Raw genomic sequence first — 19,609 nt, 5'->3', positions numbered from 1 at the left:
CACACAGGGTTAATAGCGGCGGTAACGGAGTGAGTTACCCGCGGCATAAAGCGGTCCGTTACCGCCGGCATTAACCCTGTGTGAGCGGTGACTGCGGGGAGTATGGAGCGGGCGCCGGGCACTGACTGCAGGGGAGTAGGGAGGGACTAATTGGACTGTGGCCGTCGCTGATTGGTTGCGGCAGCCATGACAGGCAGCTGGCGAGACCAATCAGCGACTTGGATTCCATGACAGACATGGGCCGCGACCAATAAAGATCCGTGACAGAAAGACAGACAGACGGACGGAAGTGACCCTTAGACAATTATATAGTAGATTCCGGTTACGTTAAGGTGTCACCCATCCACAAGGCAGGTGTTACCTTAGAATACAAGGGAATTGTGACAGTGGTTGCATTGCACTCATTCACTTTTTGGCAGTTACTTAGAATGACTGCAGACTTTTCTTTTTAGACAGGACAACCCCTTTATACTTCCCATGCTGTTCCAGCAGTGACATCAGCAGGATGTGTGACTTAGGACATACATTTAGGCGAAATGTATTGCAGAGCACAGACCCATTGGGTGTGCGCCCCACAATATACGCTGCTGGGGAAATCAGAGGCCAGCGGCTGACGTCAGCGTGCACGTGACCAGGGTGGCATGGCAGTGACTTAATGCGATCCCATCACCTGCACGATGAAGTCGGCTGCCGATTTCAGAACACAAAGCCGTGCGGAGGGAAGGTGAGTATAATACTTTATTTTTTTTTTAACTCAGTGAGTGAACGATGCCCGAAGCCATACCGCTGCACGTATGACCATGGGCCGGGCATTCTACCGCTGCACGTATGACCACGGGCCGGCCATTCTACCGCTGCACGTATGACCACGGGCCGGCCATTCTACCGCTGCACGTATGACCACGGGCCGGGCATTCTACCGCTGCACGTATGACCACGGGCCGGGCATTCTACCGCTGCACGTATGACCACGGGCCGGGCATTCTACCGCTGCACGTATGACCACGGGCCGGGCATTCTACCGCTGCACGTATGACCACGGGCCGGGCATTCTACCGCTGCACGTATGACCACGGGCCGGGCATTCTACCGCTGCACGTATGACCACGGGCCGGGCATTCTACCGCTGCACGTATGACCACGGGCCGGGCATTCTACCGCTGCACGTATGACCACGGGCCGGGCATTCTACCGCTGCACGTATGACCACGGGCCGGGCATTCTACCGCTGCACGTATGACCACGGGCCGGGCATTCTACCGCTGCACGTATGACCACGGGCCGGGCATTCTACCGCTGCACGTATGACCACGGGCCGGGCATTCTACCGCTGCACGTATGACCACGGGCCGGGCATTCTACCGCTGCACGTATGACCACGGGCCGGGCATTCTACCGCTGCACGTATGACCACGGGCCGGGCATTCTACCGCTGCACGTATGACCACGGGCCGGGCATTCTACCGCTGCACGTATGACCACGGGCCGGGCATTCTACCGCTGCACGTATGACCACGGGCCGGGCATTCTACCGCTGCACGTATGACCACGGGCCGGGCATTCTACCGCTGCACGTATGACCACGGGCCGGGCATTCTACCGCTGCACGTATGACCACGGGCCGGGCATTCTACCGCTGCACGTATGACCACGGGCCGGGCATTCTACCGCTGCACGTATGACCACGGGCCGGGCATTCTACCGCTGCACGTATGACCACGGGCCGGGCATTCTACCGCTGCACGTATGACCACGGGCCGGGCATTCTACCGCTGCACGTATGACCACGGGCCGGGCATTCTACCGCTGCACGTATGACCACGGGCCGGGCATTCTACCGCTGCACGTATGACCACGGGCCGGGCATTCTACCGCTGCACGTATGACCACGGGCCGGGCATTCTACCGCTGCACGTATGACCACGGGCCGGGCATTCTACCGCTGCACGTATGACCACGGGCCGGGCATTCTACCGCTGCACGTATGACCACGGGCCGGGCATTCTACCGCTGCACGTATGACCACGGGCCGGGCATTCTACCGCTGCACGTATGACCACGGGCCGGGCATTCTACCGCTGCACGTATGACCACGGGCCGGGCATTCTACCGCTGCACGTATGACCACGGGCCGGGCATTCTACCGCTGCACGTATGACCACGGGCCGGGCATTCTACCGCTGCACGTATGACCACGGGCCGGGCATTCTACCGCTGCACGTATGACCACGGGCCGGGCATTCTACCGCTGCACGTATGACCACGGGCCGGGCATTCTACCGCTGCACGTATGACCACGGGCCGGGCATTCTACCGCTGCACGTATGACCACGGGCCGGGCATTCTACCGCTGCACGTATGACCACGGGCCGGGCATTCTACCGCTGCACGTATGACCACGGGCCGGGCATTCTACCGCTGCACGTATGACCACGGGCCGGGCATTATACCGCTGCACGTATGACCATGGGCCGGGCATTCTACCGCTGCACGTATGACCACGGGCCGGGCATTATACCGCTGCACGTATGACCATGGGCCGGGCAATATATATATATATACAAGGATGGGACCAGGATCAGTGTGGGATAAAACCTGGACAGGGACCAGTCCTAATGAGATAACACAGAGTGCTGGTCACGTGACATTACCTCGGCTGCTCGGCACCCTCCAGGACTTCACTTGTTTGCCGCCTCCCTCTATTTCATCTGCGTCCAAGAACTCCGGCTCCGAGTCGTCAGGACCCTCGCTTTCCCCGCCACTGTCCCCCGTGTCTATTTCCCCATCCTTCACTGGCAACAGGCGACCCCTGAGCTCTATGCAGCCCCCTGCTCTGCGCTTCTCCCTCCATCCGCGACTGACAGACATTCTACTGCTAGCTGTAGTTCCAACTAGCCGCCCTCCACACCGGAAGTGACGTAGCGAAGCTGCTGAGGCGCGCATCGAGCTTGTTGTGGTAACAGAGGTCGCCCGAGCTGTGGCGGCGGACATTTTGTTGGTTGGTCATTTTTTTATGCATGGTACAGAACAGCAGCAATAAATTACCTACATGCTACTGCGCATGTCTACAGGCTATGATACTGTGTCACGCAGCTTGGCACTGTTCACACCTGCGTTTTGCAATTCGGTCTCTGTTGTAGGAACAGCGGAATAGAGATTGTTCGGAGGACAAGCCCAGTGCATAAGGCACAGGGAGGACCCCTTCTCTATAGCGCGGTTCGCCTCGTTTTTGTTTCTTTGCTTTGTTAGATCAGACAAAACTTCTATTTTTAACCCTTTACCTGTCAGGTGCGTTTCTGCTTTTCTCTCTCGGCTTCCCTCTCCTGATCAGGAGCCAGGACTTATTCCTCTGTCCCCATAGACACTTACCGTGTAATGTATCTGGGAAACGTGAATAAAATTCCAAGGTGCGGTGAAACGGCAGAAATAGCGTAATATGCCTTTGTTTTTAGGTATCGCATCCATTTTACGGTAACAATGGCCCGGGAGTCTTCAGGAGAATGCGAATACGGCGATCCCAAACGTGTCACGTCTTTTGTTTGTTTTTTTAAATTAAGTGGCAAAAAATGGAAATTTGTAAAAAAAAAAAATGGTTCATTTCACCACTTTCTAAGCCCCCAGAGCGTTTTCATTTCTCTGTCAGTTGCGCTGTGTGAGGGCTGTTTTTGTGGGGTGAGACGATTTTATTAGTGACATTTTGGGGTCGACATGATCATTGATGTTTCAGTCATTTATCACAGCAGTAAAAAAAAGTTTTCTATAACTTTTACCAGACAAGTGCATTCAATTCATATTTTGATTGAACAGATTTTTTTTACATAAATGTTTTTTTATTTTTCATCCTTTAGCCCCTCAACCCCCAAGCCTGTTTTCACCTTCCTGACCAGGCTACGGTTTACATTTACTTTATGAGGTAATAACTCTGGAACGCTTCAACGTATCCCACTGATTCTGAGATAGTTTTTTTTTTTCATGACATATTGTACTTAATGTTAGGCCGATTTCACACATCCATTTGTTTCCGGTACCGGAAAAAACGGTACCAGAGATGTCTGTCTGTTGTGAATGTAATACTTACGGCACACGTGTGGCAACCGTGTGCCGCCCATATGCCGCATCAGTACCACACGGCCGGCCGCCGGGGAAGAAGCGCTACAGTAAGCGCTGTTCCCAAGCGGCTGGTGCTGAAGACAACTCTCGTCATTCTCCCCTGCTCTGTCGGCAATTGGCACGAGCAGAGGAGAATGATGGGGGGCTTTTGGGACAATTACTCACATCATCTGACACTTGCTGCCGCTAATAACAGTGACAGCAGGAGCTGATGATCTGGATATCCCTCAGCCGCCGCCTGCGACCTGCGAGATAAATGAATGAAAAACCCAATGTGGGTTCCCCCCCTATTTTCTTGAACCAACCAGGCAAAACTCACAGCTGGGGGCTGCAACCCTCAGCTTCAGCAAGGATGGTTATCAAGAATAGAGGGGTCCCCATGCTGTTTTTTTTAATTATTTAAATAAATAATGTAAAAAAAAAACGGCATGGGTTCCCCCTCCATTTTTTTTACAACCAGCCTTGCTAAAGCTCACAGCTGGGGTCTGGTATTCGCAGGCTTCTAAGAGGCATGGATATTGCCCCCCCAGCCTAAAAACAGCAGCCCGCAGCTGCCCAGAAAAGGTGCATCTATTAGATGTGCCAACTCTGGCGCTTTGCCCGGCTCTTCCCGCTTGCCCTGTAGCGGTGCAAGTGGGGTTAATATTTGTGGGATTGATGTCACCTTTGTATTGTCAGATGACATCAGGCCCACGGCTTAGTAATGGAGAGGTTTCTATAAAACTAATACTATAGTTACATGGTAAATAAAGACACAGCCAGAATAAAATCCTTTATTTGAAAAAATGACACAGACTCCTTTAATATTCCAAATTAAACCATACTGCAACGCCTAATTCCCCGAAGCCCTCGATCTCCTGTAATAAAAATAAAATTAAAAAGCAACAATATACCATACCTGTCTGTTGTTCTGTCCCACGCCGTAATCCATGTCTGGGGGCTAAATAGTTTTCAACCTGGACGGTAACAAGATGCGACTGTCCTGGCTGAAAACCACTGGTGACTGAACTTCTGAGAGCGCAGCATCATTCACCAGCGGTGACATCATCGAGGCCAGGCTGAACTGCGGTGACCTCAGGACCGTGGGAAAATGCCAGTGATGATGTCACCGCTGGTGACTGATGCTGCGCTCTCAGCAGCTCATTCACCAGTGGTTCTCAGCCTGGACGGTTGAATTCTTTCACCATCCAGGCTGAAAACTATCCCCCAGACATGGCTTACAGTGTGGGACAGAGTGACGGACAGGTATGGTATATTGTTGTTTTTTTATTTTATTTTTATTACAGGAGATTGAGGGCTTCGCTGGAATTAGGCGTTGCAGTAAGTATGGCTCAATTTAGAATATTAAAGGGAACCTGTCACCCCCAAAATGGAAGTTGAGCTAAGTCCACCAGCATCAGAGGCTTATCTACAGCATTCTGGAATGCTGTAGATAAGCCCCGATGTAACCTGAAAGATGAGAAAAAGAGGTTAGATTATACTCACCCAGGGGCGGTCCCGCTGTGGTGGGCGTCGCGGTCCGGGGCCTTCCATCTTCATAGGATGACATCCTCTTCTTGTCTTCACGCCGCATCTCCGGCGCAGGCGTACTTTGCTCTGCCCTCGCGTACTTTGTCTGCCCTGTTGAGGGCAGAGCAAAGTACTGCAGTGCGCAGGTGCCGGGAAAGGTCAGAGAGGCCCAGCGCCTGCGCACTGCAGTACTTTGCTCTGCCCTCAACAGGGCAGACAAAGTATGCCAGAGCCGCAGCGTGAAGACAAGAAGAGGACGTCATCCTATGAAGATGGGAGGCCCCTGAACGGACCCCGACACCTATGGGACTGGACCGCAGCGGGAACGCCCCTGGGTGAGTATAATATAACCTCTTTTTCTCATCTTTCAGGATACATCAGGGGCTTATCTACAGCATTCCAGAATGCTGTAGATAAGCCCCTGATGCCGGTGGGCTTAGCTCAACTTCCGTTTTGGGAGTGATAGGTTCCCTTTAAAGGAGTCTGTCATTTTTTCAAATAAAGGATTTTATTCTGGCTGTGTATTTAACATAACTATAGGATTAGTAATGGATTGGTGTCTTATAGACACCTCTCCATTACTAAGCTGTGGGCTTGATATCACCTGACAATACAATGGTGACATCAACCGCACAAATATTACCCCACTTGCCACCGCTACAGGGCAAGTGGGAAGAGCCGGGCAAAGCGCCTTCTCTGGGCTGCTCTTTTTAAGCTGGGGGGCAATATTCATGGCCCCTTACCAGACTGAGAATACCAGCCTCCAGCTGTTAGCTTTAGCAAGGCTGGTTGTCAAAAATGGGGGGGAACCCACGCTGTTGTTTTTTAAATTATTTAAATAATTAAAAAAACAGCGTGGGCACCCCTCTATTCTTGATAACCAACTTTGCTGAAGCTGACAGCTGAGGGTTGCAGCCCCCAGCTGTGAGTTTTGCCTGGTTGGTTCAAGAAAATAGGAGGGAACCTACGTCGGGTTTTTCATTCATTTATTTCCTTAGATCGCAGGCAGCGGCTGAGGGATACTCCCGATCATCCGCTCCTGCTGTCACTGTTATTAGCGGCAGCAAATGTCAGATGATGGGAGTAATTGTCTCAAAAGCCCCCACCTGCTGTCAACGTTCGGACTTTATTATAACTCTCATCATTCTCCTCTGCTTACACCGATCGCTGGCAGAGCAGTGGAGAATGATGGGAGCCGGCTTCAGCACCTGCCGCCGGGGAACCACGCTTATTGTAGCGCTTATTCCCCGGTGACGATGCGTGTCACACGGAGGACATCAATGTGTGTGCACGCATGTGGGACGTTTTGCCATTCGCAAATGATCGTGACGGTAAAAAACGGAGGTCAGCGTGTTTTGCCCACGGACACATGGTCCGTGGAAACACACTGACATATGCACAGACCCATTCATTTGAATGGGTCTATGTGTGTATATTTCTCCGGTACGTGTGAAAACTGTCACCACACGTTCCGGAGACACGGACGGCTGAAGATGCCTTAATGGTAAAATTTCTTCGATATGACTTACGTTTATTTGTCAAAAAATCGGTAATTTGGTGAAAATGTTACCAATTTTCAAACTTTTATTTTTTATCTCCTTAAACCAGTTATGTCACACAAAATACCGTAGTTAATAAATAACATTTGCCACATGTATACTTTACATCAGCACAATTTTTTTAAACCTTCTTTTTTTGTTAGGAAGTTAGAAGGGTTAAGTAGACCAGATATTTCTCATTTTTCCAACAATATTTACAAAACCATTTTTTTAGGGACCACCTCACATTTGAAGTGATTATGGGGGCCTATGTGACCAAAAATGCCCCAAAGTGACACTATTCTAAAATCTGCATCCCTCAAGGTGCTTCACATTAAAGAAGTTTACTAACCCTTCAGGTGCTTCACAGGGATTAAAGCAATGTGGAAGGAAACAATTAACATGTTACTTTTCTTCACAAAAATGTTACTTTAGCCCCAATTTTTTAATTTTCACAAGGGCAACAATAGAGAAAATGGATCCTAAAATTTGTTGTGAAATTTCTTCTAGTACGCTGATATCCCATATGTGGGTGAAAACTTCTGTTTGGGCACACGGCAGAGCTTGGAAGGGAAGGAGCGCCATTTGACTTTTTGAACGCAATAATGGTTGGAATCAAGAGCAGATGTCGTGTCGTGTTTGAAGAGCCCCTGATGTGCCTAAACAGTACAAACACCCTCATAAGTGACCCCATTTTGGAAACTAGAGCCCTCCATTAATTTATCTACACGTATGGTGAGCACCTTGAACCCACAGGTGCTTCACAAAATTTTACAACATTGAACTGTGAAAATGAAAAAAATATATACACTGCTCGAAAAAATAAAGGGAACACTAAAATACCACATCCTAGATATCACTGAATGAAATATTCCAGTTGTAAATCTATATTCATTACATAGTGGAATGTGTTGAGAACAATAAAACCTAAAAATGATCAACGTAAATCACAACTAATATCCCACGGATCCCCTTCGAAAAAGCGGAACCGCGAAACGCGCGTCAGGGGCATTAGGGAAGCCGTGGGAGTCACCCTTACTCATGGGTAAGCATGTGGACCTAATTGCAGTAATTCTGGGCTTATGATAGGTATACTATCTTTATTTATAATGATGCTATTCTGATGGGGTTAGCCATTGAACTTTGCGTGGATAACAATCATGTTTATACCCTGATGGGATACATTGTATCTCCCACTCCCTCCCTAATTATCGCCAAGTTTCCTCTTGCACCTCCTGTTTTTGGGTCTGTATTGTAACTTGTGTATTGGTTTGTATACATGATTTGTTTCAATAAAATAATTTTTTAGCATGATTAGTGGAACATTTTTTATGCTCTATTTTTGTGTGTACATTTTATTTGGGAGCTGTCCTTTCCAGTTATTCTCCTCTGATGTTTATGATGGGGGAGTGATATTTGTCTACTCCCAGCCTCAGTGTTATACTACGCTTGATGACTTTTGTATTTAATATCCCACGGAGGTCTGGAGTTGGAATGATGCTCAAAATCAAAGTGGAAAATGAAGTTACAGGCTGATCCAACTTTAGTAGAAATGCCTCAAGACAAGGAAATGATGCTCAGTAGTGTGTGGCCTCCACGTGCCTGTATGACCTCCCTACAATGCCTGGGCATGCTCTTGATGAGGCGGCGGATGGTCTCCTGAGGGATCTCCTCCCAGACCTGGACCAAAGCATCCGCCAACTCTTGGACAGTCTGTGGTGCAACGTGACGATGGTGGATTGTTGTGAAATTGGATTTTGGGCTCCCCCGGTGGCCACTGGTGGAATTGAACTTGTGTGCATCATCCCCTCTGTTCACCTGTTCCCATCAGGATGTGGGAGTCGCTATTTAACCTTGCTCCTCTGTCACTTCCATGCCGGTCAACATTGTAATCAGAAGCCTTTCTGTGCATGTTCCTGCTTCTAGACAACTCCCAGCTAAGTGGACTTTTGTCCTTGTTTGTTTTTTGCATTTTGTTCCAGTTCACAGCTGCAGTTTCGTTTTTGTGTCTGGAAAGCTCTTGTGATCTGAAATTGCCACTCTGATGTTATGAGTTAATACTAGAGTCTTAAAGTAATTTCAGGATGTGTTTTGATAGGGTTTTCAGCTGACCATGAAAGTGCCCTTTCTGTCTTCCTGCTATCTAGTAAGCGGACCTCGATTTTGCTAAACCTATTTTCATACTACGTTTGTCATTTTCATCTAAAATCACCGCCAATATATGTGGGGGCCTCTGTCTGCCTTTCGGGGAAATTTCTCTAGAGGTGAGCCAGGACTGTATTTTCCTCTGCCAGGATTAGTTAGTCCTCCGGCCGGCGCTGGGCGTCTAGGGATAAAACGCAGGCTACGCTACCCGGCTACTGTTAGTTGTGCGGCAGGTTTAGTTCATGGTCAGTTTAGTTTCCATCCTTCCAAGAGCTAGTTCGTATGTTTGCTGGGCTATGTTCTCTTGCCATTGAGAACCATAACAGTTTGACCGGCCCGCAAAGGGTTAAATTAATTGGCAGAGAAAGGAGAGAAAAAAGAAGTCTGCTGAAGATTTTTTTTTTTTTTTTTTTTTCCTTCAGTTCTGAGTGTGCTTCCAATTGAATCACTTGCAAGTCTGCCTATATTGCAGCCTTCCTCTCTCTCTCTCCTTCTAATCCTGGAATGGCTCTGTGTTCACCTGTTTAAAATGGATATTCAGAGTTTAGCTGCAGGTTTGAATAATCTCACCACGAAAGTTCAAAATTTACAAGACTGTGTTGTTCATGTTCCTATATCTGAACCTAGAATTCCTTTGCCTGAATTTTTCTCGGGGAATAGATCTTGCTTTCAAAATTTCAAAAATAATTGCAAGTTGTTTTTGTCCCTGAAATCTCGCTCTGCTGGAGATCCTGCTCAGCAGGTCAGGATTGTGATTTCTTTGCTCCGGGGCGACCCTCAAGATTGGGCTTTTGCATTGGCTCCAGGGGATCCTGCGTTGCTCAATGTGGATGCGTTTTTTCTGGCCTTGGGGTTGCTTTATGAGGAACCTCATTTAGAGCTTCAGGCGGAAAAAGCCTTGATGTCCCTATCTCAGGGGCAAGATGAAGTTGAAATATATTGCCAAAAATTCCGTAAATGGTCTGTGCTTACTCAGTGGAATGAGTGCGCCCTGGCGGCGAATTTCAGAGAGGGTCTCTCTGATGCCATTAAGGATGTTATGGTGGGGTTCCCTGTGCCTGCGGGTCTGAATGAGTCCATGACAATGGCTATCCAGATCGATAGACGTCTGCGGGAGCGCAAACCTGTGCACCAGTTGGCGGTGTCTACTGAGAAGACGCCAGAGAATATGCAATGTGATAGAATTCTGTCCAGAAGCGAACGGCAGAATTTTAGACGAAAAAATGGGTTGTGCTTTTATTGTGGTGATTCAACTCATGTTATATCAGCATGCTCTAAGCGTACTAAGAAGCTTGATAAGTCAGTTTCAATTGGCACTTTTCAGTCTAAGTTTATTCTATCTGTGACCCTGATTTGTTCTTTATCATCTATTACCGCGGACGCCTATGTCGACTCTGGCGCCGCTTTGAGTCTTATGGATTGGTCCTTTGCCAAACGCTGTGGGTATGATTTAGAGCCTCTTGAAACTCCTATACCTCTGAAGGGGATTGACTCCACCCCATTGGCTAGTAATAAACCACAATACTGGACACAAGTAACTATGCGGATTAATCCGGATCATCAGGAGATTATTTGCTTTCTTGTGCTGTATAATCTACATGATGTGTTGGTGCTTGGATTGCCATGGCTGCAATCTCATAACCCAGTCCTCGACTGGAAAGCTATGTCTGTGTTAAGCTGGGGATGTAAGGGGATGCATGGGGACGTACCTTTGGTTTCCATTTCATCATCTATTCCCTCTGAGATTCCTGAATTCTTGTCTGACTATCGTGATGTTTTTGAAGAACCTAAGCTTGGTTCATTACCTCCGCACCGGGAGTGCGATTGTGCCATAGATTTGATTCCGGGTAGTAAATACCCTAAGGGTCGTTTATTTAATCTGTCTGTGCCTGAACATGCTGCTATGCGAGAATATATAAAGGAGTCCTTGGAAAAGGGACATATTCGTCCTTCGTCATCTCCCTTAGGAGCCGGTTTTTTCTTTGTGTCTAAGAAAGATGGCTCTTTGAGGCCGTGTATTGATTATCGGCTTTTGAATAAAATCACGGTTAAATATCAATATCCGTTGCCACTGCTGACTGATTTGTTTGCTCGCATAAAGGGGGCCAAGTGGTTCTCTAAGATAGATCTCCGGGGGGCGTATAATTTGGTGCGAATTAAGCAGGGGGATGAGTGGAAAACCGCATTTAATACGCCCGAGGGCCACTTTGAGTATTTGGTGATGCCTTTTGGCCTTTCAAATGCCCCTTCAGTCTTTCAGTCCTTTATGCATGACATTTTCCGTGATTATTTGGATAAATTTATGATTGTGTATCTGGATGATATTCTGATTTTTTCGGATGACTGGGACTCTCATGTCCAGCAGGTCAGGAGGGTTTTTCAGGTTTTGCGGTCTAATTCCTTGTGTGTGAAGGGTTCTAAGTGCGTTTTTGGGGTGCAAAAGATTTCCTTCTTGGGATACATTTTTTCCCCCTCTTCCATCGAGATGGATCCTGTCAAGGTTCAGGCTATTTGTGATTGGATGCAACCCTCTTCTCTTAAGAGTCTTCAGAAATTTTTGGGCTTTGCTAACTTTTATCGTCGATTTATTGCTGGTTTTTCTGATGTTGTTAAACCATTGACTGATTTGACTAAGAAGGGTGCTGATGTTGCTGATTGGTCCCCTGCTGCTGTGGAGGCCTTTCGGGAGCTTAAGCGCCGCTTTTCTTCCGCCCCTGTGTTGCGTCAGCCTGATGTTGCTCTTCCTTTTCAGGTTGAGGTCGACGCTTCTGAAATCGGAGCTGGGGCGGTTTTGTCGCAGAGAAGTTCCGACTGCTCCGTGATGAAACCTTGTGCTTTTTTTTCTCGTAAATTTTCGCCCGCCGAGCGGAATTATGATATTGGGAATCGGGAGCTTTTGGCCATGAAGTGGGCTTTTGAGGAGTGGCGTCATTGGCTTGAGGGGGCTAGACATCAGGTGGTGGTATTGACCGACCACAAAAATTTAATTTATCTTGAGTCCGCCAGACGCCTGAATCCTAGACAGGCGCGCTGGTCGTTGTTTTTCTCTCGGTTTAATTTTGTGGTGTCATACCTACCGGGTTCTAAGAATGTTAAGGCGGATGCCCTTTCTAGGAGTTTTGAGCCTGACTCCCCTGGTAATTCTGAACCTACAGGTATCCTTAAGGATGGAGTGATATTGTCTGCCGTTTCTCCAGACCTGCGGCGGGCCTTGCAGGAGTTTCAGGCGGATAGACCTGATCGTTGCCCACCTGGTAGACTGTTTGTTCCTGATGATTGGACCAGTAAAGTCATTTCTGAGGTTCATTCTTCTGCGTTGGCAGGTCATCCTGGAATCTTTGGTACCAGGGATTTGGTGGCAAGGTCCTTCTGGTGGCCTTCCCTGTCACGAGATGTACGAGGCTTTGTGCAGTCTTGTGACGTTTGTGCTCGGGCCAAGCCTTGTTGTTCTCGGGCTAGTGGATTGTTGTTGCCCTTGCCTATCCCGAAGAGGCCTTGGACGCACATCTCGATGGATTTTATTTCAGATCTTCCTGTTTCTCAGAAGATGTCTGTCATCTGGGTGGTGTGCGACCGTTTCTCTAAGATGGTCCATTTGGTTCCCCTGCCTAAGTTGCCCTCTTCTTCCGAGTTGGTTCCTCTGTTTTTTCAAAATGTGGTTCGTTTGCATGGTATTCCGGAGAATATCGTTTCTGACAGAGGAACCCAATTCGTGTCTAGATTTTGGCGGGCATTCTGTGCTAGGATGGGCATAGATTTGTCTTTCTCGTCTGCTTTCCATCCTCAGACTAATGGCCAGACCGAGCGGACGAATCAGACCTTGGAGACATATTTGAGGTGTTTTGTGTCTGCAGATCAGGATGATTGGGTTGCTTTTTTGCCTTTAGCGGAGTTTGCCCTCAATAATCGGGCCAGCTCTGCCACCTTGGTGTCTCCTTTTTTCTGTAATTCGGGGTTTCATCCTCGATTTTCCTCCGGTCAGGTGGAATCTTCGGATTGTCCTGGAGTGGATGCTGTGGTGGAGAGGTTGCATCAGATTTGGGGGCAGGTGGTGGACAATTTGAAGTTGTCCCAGGAGAAGACTCAGCTTTTTGCCAACCGCCGGCGTCGGGTTGGTCCTCGGCTTTGTGTCGGGGACTTGGTGTGGTTGTCTTCTCGTTTTGTCCCTATGAGGGTTTCTTCTCCTAAGTTTAAGCCTCGGTTCATCGGCCCGTACAAGATATTGGAGATTCTTAACCCTGTGTCCTTCCGTTTGGACCTCCCTGCATCTTTTTCTATTCATAATGTTTTTCATCGGTCATTATTGCGCAGGTATGAGGTACCGGTTGTGCCTTCCGTTGAGCCTCCTGCTCCGGTGTTGGTTGAGGGCGAGTTGGAGTACGTTGTGGAAAAAATCTTGGACTCCCGTATTTCCAGACGGAAACTCCAGTATCTGGTCAAATGGAAGGGATACGGTCAGGAGGATAATTCTTGGGTGACTGCCTCTGATGTTCATGCCTCCGATCTGGTCCGTGCCTTTCATAGGGCTCATCCTGATCGCCCTGGTGGTTCTGGTGAGGGTTCGGTGCCCCCTCCTTGAGGGGGGGGGTACTGTTGTGAAATTGGATTTTGGGCTCCCCCGGTGGCCACTGGTGGAATTGAACTTGTATGCATCATCCCCTCTGTTCACCTGTTCCCATCAGGATGTGGGAGTCGCTATTTAACCTTGCTCCTCTGTCACTTCCATGCCGGTCAACATTGTAATCAGAAGCCTTTCTGTGCATGTTCCTGCTTCTAGACAACTCCCAGCTAAGTGGACTTTTGTCCTTGTTTGTTTTTTGCATTTTGTTCCAGTTCACAGCTGCAGTTTCGTTTTTGTGTCTGGAAAGCTCTTGTGATCTGAAATTGCCACTCTGATGTTATGAGTTAATACTAGAGTCTTAAAGTAATTTCAGGATGTGTTTTGATAGGGTTTTCAGCTGACCATGAAAGTGCCCTTTCTGTCTTCCTGCTATCTAGTAAGCGGACCTCGATTTTGCTAAACCTATTTTCATACTACGTTTGTCATTTTCATCTAAAATCACCGCCAATATATGTGGGGGCCTCTGTCTGCCTTTCGGGGAAATTTCTCTAGAGGTGAGCCAGGACTGTATTTTCCTCTGCCAGGATTAGTTAGTCCTCCGGCCGGCGCTGGGCGTCTAGGGATAAAACGCAGGCTACGCTACCCGGCTACTGTTAGTTGTGCGGCAGGTTTAGTTCATGGTCAGTTTAGTTTCCATCCTTCCAAGAGCTAGTTCGTATGTTTGCTGGGCTATGTTCTCTTGCCATTGAGAACCATAACAGTGGATGGTGCGAGACATGATGTCCCAGATGTGTTCAATTCAGGGCTGAGGAACGGGCGGGCCAGTCCATAGCTTCAATGCCTTCATCTTGCAGGAACTGCTGACACACTCCAGCCACATTAGGTCTGGCATTGTCCTGCATTAGGAGAAACCCAGGGCCAACCGCACCAGTATATGGTCTCACAAGGGGTCTGAGTATCTCATTTCGGTACCTAATGGCAGTCAGGCTACCTCTGGAAAGCACATGGAGGGCTGTGTGGCCCTCCAAAGAAATGCTACCCCACACCATTACTGACCCACTGCCAAGCCGATCATGCTGAAGGATGTTGCAGGCGGCAGATCGCTGTCCATGGCATCTCCAGACTCTGTCACGTCTGTCACATGTGCTCAGTGTGAACCAGCTTTCATCTGTGAAGAGCACAGGGCGCCAGTGGCGAATTTGCCAATCCTGGTGTTCTGTGGCAAATGCCAAGAGTCCTGCACGGTGTTGGGCTGTGAGCACAACCCTCATCTGTGGACGACGGGCACTCAGACCACCCTCATGGAGTCGGTTTCTAACCGTTTGTGCAGACACATGCACATTTGTGGCCTGCTGGAGGTCATTTTGCAGGGCTCTGGCAGTGCTCCTCCTGTTCCTCCTTGCACAAAGGCTGAGGTAGCAATCCTGCTGCTAGGTTGTTGCCCTCCTGCAGCCCCCTCCACGTCTCCTGGTGTACTGGTCTGTCACCTGGTAACGCCTCCAGCCTCTGAACACTATGCTGACATACACAGCTCGCATTGATGCGCTATCCTGGATGAGCTGCACTACCTGAGCCACTTGTGAGGGTTGTAGAGTCCGTCTCATGCTACCACGAGTGTGAAAGCACAACCAACATTCAAAAGTGACCAAAACATCAGCCAGAAAGCATTGGCACTGAGATGTGGTCTGTGGTCCCCACCTGCAGAACCACTCCTTTATTGAGTGTGTGTCTTGATAATTCCCAATAATTTCCATCTGTTTATTCCATTTGCACAACACCTTGTGAAACTAATTGTCAAACAGTGTTGCTACCTAAGTGGAGAGTTTGATTTCACAGAAGTTTGATTTACTTGGAGTTATATTCTGTTGTCTAAGTGTTCCCTTTATTTTTTTGAGCAGTATATTTTTCCCACAAAAATGTTGAGCCCCAACTTTTTTCAATATTACAAGGATTGCAGGATTAAATGAACCCCAAAACGTGTTGTGCAATTTCTCCTGAGTATACCTGTACCCCATATGTGGTCGAAAACTACTTTTGAGGCACAGTGCAAAGCTCAAAAGGGAAGAAGCGCCAGATTAGAGTTCAAATTTTGCTGGAATGGTTTGAGGGGGCCATGTCACATTGGCAGAGCTCTTGAGGAGCCAGAATAGCAGGAACCTCTATAAGTGGCCTCCTTGCAAACAACACCCCCAATGAATTAATCTGGAGGTGCAATGAGCATATTGACACCACATGGGCCTCACAGGATTTTATACCATTGGGAGGTGAAGAAAGAATAATTAAATTTTTACCACTAAAATGATGCTTTGGCCGCAAAATTAAAATTTTTATATGGCTAATAGGAAAAAAATGGAGCTCTTGGTTTGTTGTGCAATTTCTCAGGAGTGCGCCAATACCCTACATGTAGTCTGGAAATACTTTTCAGGCACAGAGCAAAACTCAGAAGGGAAGGAGCGCTATATCATAGTACAGATTTTACAGTTATGGTTTCCAGGTGCCATGACCCACTGGAAGAGCCCCTCAGGTGTCAGAACAGCAGAATCCCCATAAGTGACCCGAGGACCGGAACAAGGTATTTTGGTGCCCTAGGCAGATGAAGCTGACGGCTCCCCCAACCCTGCACCCCGATGAACCCTCAGCACCCAAGTAAAGGAGTCAGAGACTAAGGTAAAAAAGACCCCTAAATTAACCCCCTCCTTTTTCACCAAGAAAACCTGCAAACGTAAAAAAATAATGTACTTCAGGGGTGAGGTTCAACAGAGAGTGTGTATTCAAAGTTGAATATGCAATCATTCATTGTTTGCGGACCACTAATACAATACAAGGCATAAATAGCGATATTCATCATTGACCTCCTATATTTTATATGTCAGACTCAAGGACGGTCATAGAAACTAATATGACTTACCGTATTTTTCGGACTATAAGACGCACCGGACCATAAGCCGCACCCCAAATTTGGGGTGAAAATTGCAGAAAAAAGGATTTTTTTATAAGATGGGGGTCCGTCTTATTGTCCGAATTTACAGTATCTTACCTGAGGGCTGGCGGTGGCAGAGCAGGGTCACAGGAGGCATGGTGTCGGCAGAGGTGGGGCGATGCGGTACGGCGTGCACCTAAACAGGGTCCCTTCCTGCTTAGGTGGGCGACGCCACGGCCTGGTGTCCATGGGGGGGTTGCAGCAGTGGTGTGGCGACGGCAGAGATGCGGGGATAATGAGCAGTATGGCGTGAGCAGGGTCCCTTCCACAGGTGTGATGACGCAGCGGCCCGGTATGCAATGTGAGCAGCAGAGCCGGGTTAATCACCGGTTTATTGGTGGCGGTGGCCATCTTCCTGAGGCTACGCGTGCGCAGATGGAGTGCTCTGCTTCCCTGGGCTTCAGGAAAATGGCCGCGAGAGGCCGCGCGTGCGCAGATGGAGATCGCGGCGGCCATTTTCCTGAAGCCGAGATCTAAATCTGCGAACTCGGCTTCAGGAAAATGGCCGCCGCGATCTCCATATGCGCACACGCGGCCTCCCGCGGCAATTTTCCTGAAGCCCCGGGAAGCAGAGCACTCCATGTGCACACGCGCGGCCTCAGGAAGATAGCCGCCGCCACCGATAAACCGGTGATTAACCCGGCTCTGCTGCTCACATTGCATACCGGGCCGCTGCGTCACCTCACCTGTAGAAGGGACCCTGCGCACGCCATACCGCTCATCATCCCCGCACCTCTTCCGCCGCCACCACACCACTGCGAGTAAGCCTAAATTACGACTATAAGACGCACCCCCTATTTTCCCCCTTTTTTTGGGGGGGGAAAAGTGCGTCTTGTAGTCCGAAAAATACGGTAACTAGAATGGGGCTGTTTGATTTCCAGCATTTGGCAGACACCCTAATGGAAACTAAAGAGATGCCATTATAGATAAAGGGATTCAGATACGTATGATTGTTTTTAAAAAAGCACTCCCATCAAAATGTTTATCTCAGAGGCGTAGCTAGGGTTTTGGTTCAGTGGGGTGAAGCTTTTGAGTGGGCCCTTAACCAGGTAACCTTCATTACAATTCGGTGACGCGCCCAAATATTGGAGGAGAATCTCAGCAGATGACCGCGCTATTACTGAAGATAATCTCTATACAACGACCAACATGGATATTACCGCCATATGGTCAGTGGTAAATACCACGCCTACAGAACATGTAAGAGATCACAGCACAGTTACAGATAATGTCTCACCGCTGATGTTCTCTGATTGAATCGTTCACTTTTCCCGTCTTTAACATCTGGCACAGACAGACATGATAACTTCTTCCAGCCACGACTCGTCTGCAGAGAATACAACAAAGACACATTTCACTTCTCATATTCCAGCCCCATCACCATCTATTCCCAACCTGCTCAAACCCCTTATCCTGCTGATATCCCAATACTGAGCCGCTGCTGCAGTATGTGTCCCTATTACTGCCCCTGATACCCCAATATTGAGCCGCTGCTACTGTATGTGTTCCTATTACTGCACCTGCTGTGCGGTTCTCTGTGCCTTCTAAATTCTAAAGCAACCCTCTAGAAAATAGTAATGCCGGGTTCAAGTACCCTAGAAAACAGTGCCCACATTTTGCCCCTAGAAAGTAATATTGCCATGTGTGCCCCTTTGATAGTCACAGTAACCTGAGATCCCCTATAACAAGAAGTGCCCACTTTACATTTAATAATGTCCCGACTCTGCCCCCTGTACGGCTCGCTTATACAGTATAATGCCCCCTCACTGTATAGTACCATCCACACAGTATACTGACCCCTTAGTAGCCCCCAAACTGTTTGATGGCTCTAACACTGTATGATGGCCCCTTCACTGTAATCTCCACACTGTATGATGGCCCACTAGATAGCCTACATATAGTATAATGCACCAGATCATCCTAAATATAGTATAATGCACTCCCCATATGCCTACTCTATAGCACAAGGCAGTACCCATAGGCAGACTCTATAGCACAAGACAGCACCCCGTTGGTAGACCCTGTAGTAAAAGACAGCACCCCATAGGCAGACCCTGTAGTATAAGGCAGCACCCCATAGGCAGATCCTATAGTATAAGGCAGCACCCCATAGGCAGACGCTGTAGTATAAGGCAGCCCCCCATTAGCAGACTAGTAAAAGGCAGCACCCCATAGGCAGACCCTATAGTATAAGACAGCACCCCATAGGCAGAGCCTGTAGTAAAAGGCAGTTCCCCCATAGGCAGATTCTGAAGCATAAGGCAGCACCCATATAGGCAGATCCTGAAGTATAAGGAAGCCCCCCTATAGGCAGATCCTGAAGTATAAAGCAGCCCCCTATAGGCAGATCCTGAAGTATAAGGCAGCCCCCTATAGGCAGATCCTGAAGTATAAGGCAGCCCCCCTATAGGCAGATCCTGAAGTATAAGGCAGCACCCCTATAGGCAGATCCTGACGTTCAGCACCCTTATAGGCAGATCCTGAAGTATAAGGCAGCCCCCATAAAAACAATAAATAAATACCTCTCTTCCTCCTTGTTCCAGCGGTGCTCTGACCTCCCGCTCATCTTCTGACAGCGGGCGCCGGGTGGTGACGTCATCGCGCCCACTGTCGGCGTCTGTGACGCCAGACGCTGACAGGGGAACGATGGGAGAAGGAGCGCAGCGCTGCTTCCCTCATCAGTGCGGTGACGGGTGGGGGGCCCACTACTGGCATCGGGCCCCCCCCCCCCGGGCTGCTCAGGGGCCCCATATCGGGGGCGGAAGA

The 19,609-nt window shown here is 48.7% G+C and overlaps 1 protein-coding gene across 1 annotated transcript in view; it reads right to left on the bottom strand.

Annotated features, from left to right (window-relative positions):
* Window positions 1-2,975, bottom strand: part of HELB (DNA helicase B) — a 53,642-nt gene extending 50,667 nt beyond the window's left edge. The window contains exon 1 of the mRNA XM_077265235.1: window positions 2,652-2,975. Coding sequence (XP_077121350.1) covers window positions 2,652-2,943 — 292 coding nt within the window. The 5' untranslated portion in view covers window positions 2,944-2,975. The remainder of the gene's footprint in view (window positions 1-2,651) is intronic.
* Window positions 2,976-19,609: the final 16,634 nt, after the last annotated feature.

Source organism: Ranitomeya variabilis, chromosome 5 (genome assembly GCF_051348905.1).
Source record: "Ranitomeya variabilis isolate aRanVar5 chromosome 5, aRanVar5.hap1, whole genome shotgun sequence".
Lineage (NCBI taxonomy): Eukaryota > Metazoa > Chordata > Amphibia > Anura > Dendrobatidae > Ranitomeya > Ranitomeya variabilis.
Note: the sequence above shows the minus strand (reverse complement) of the source record. Positions and strands in the feature narration are given on the sequence as shown.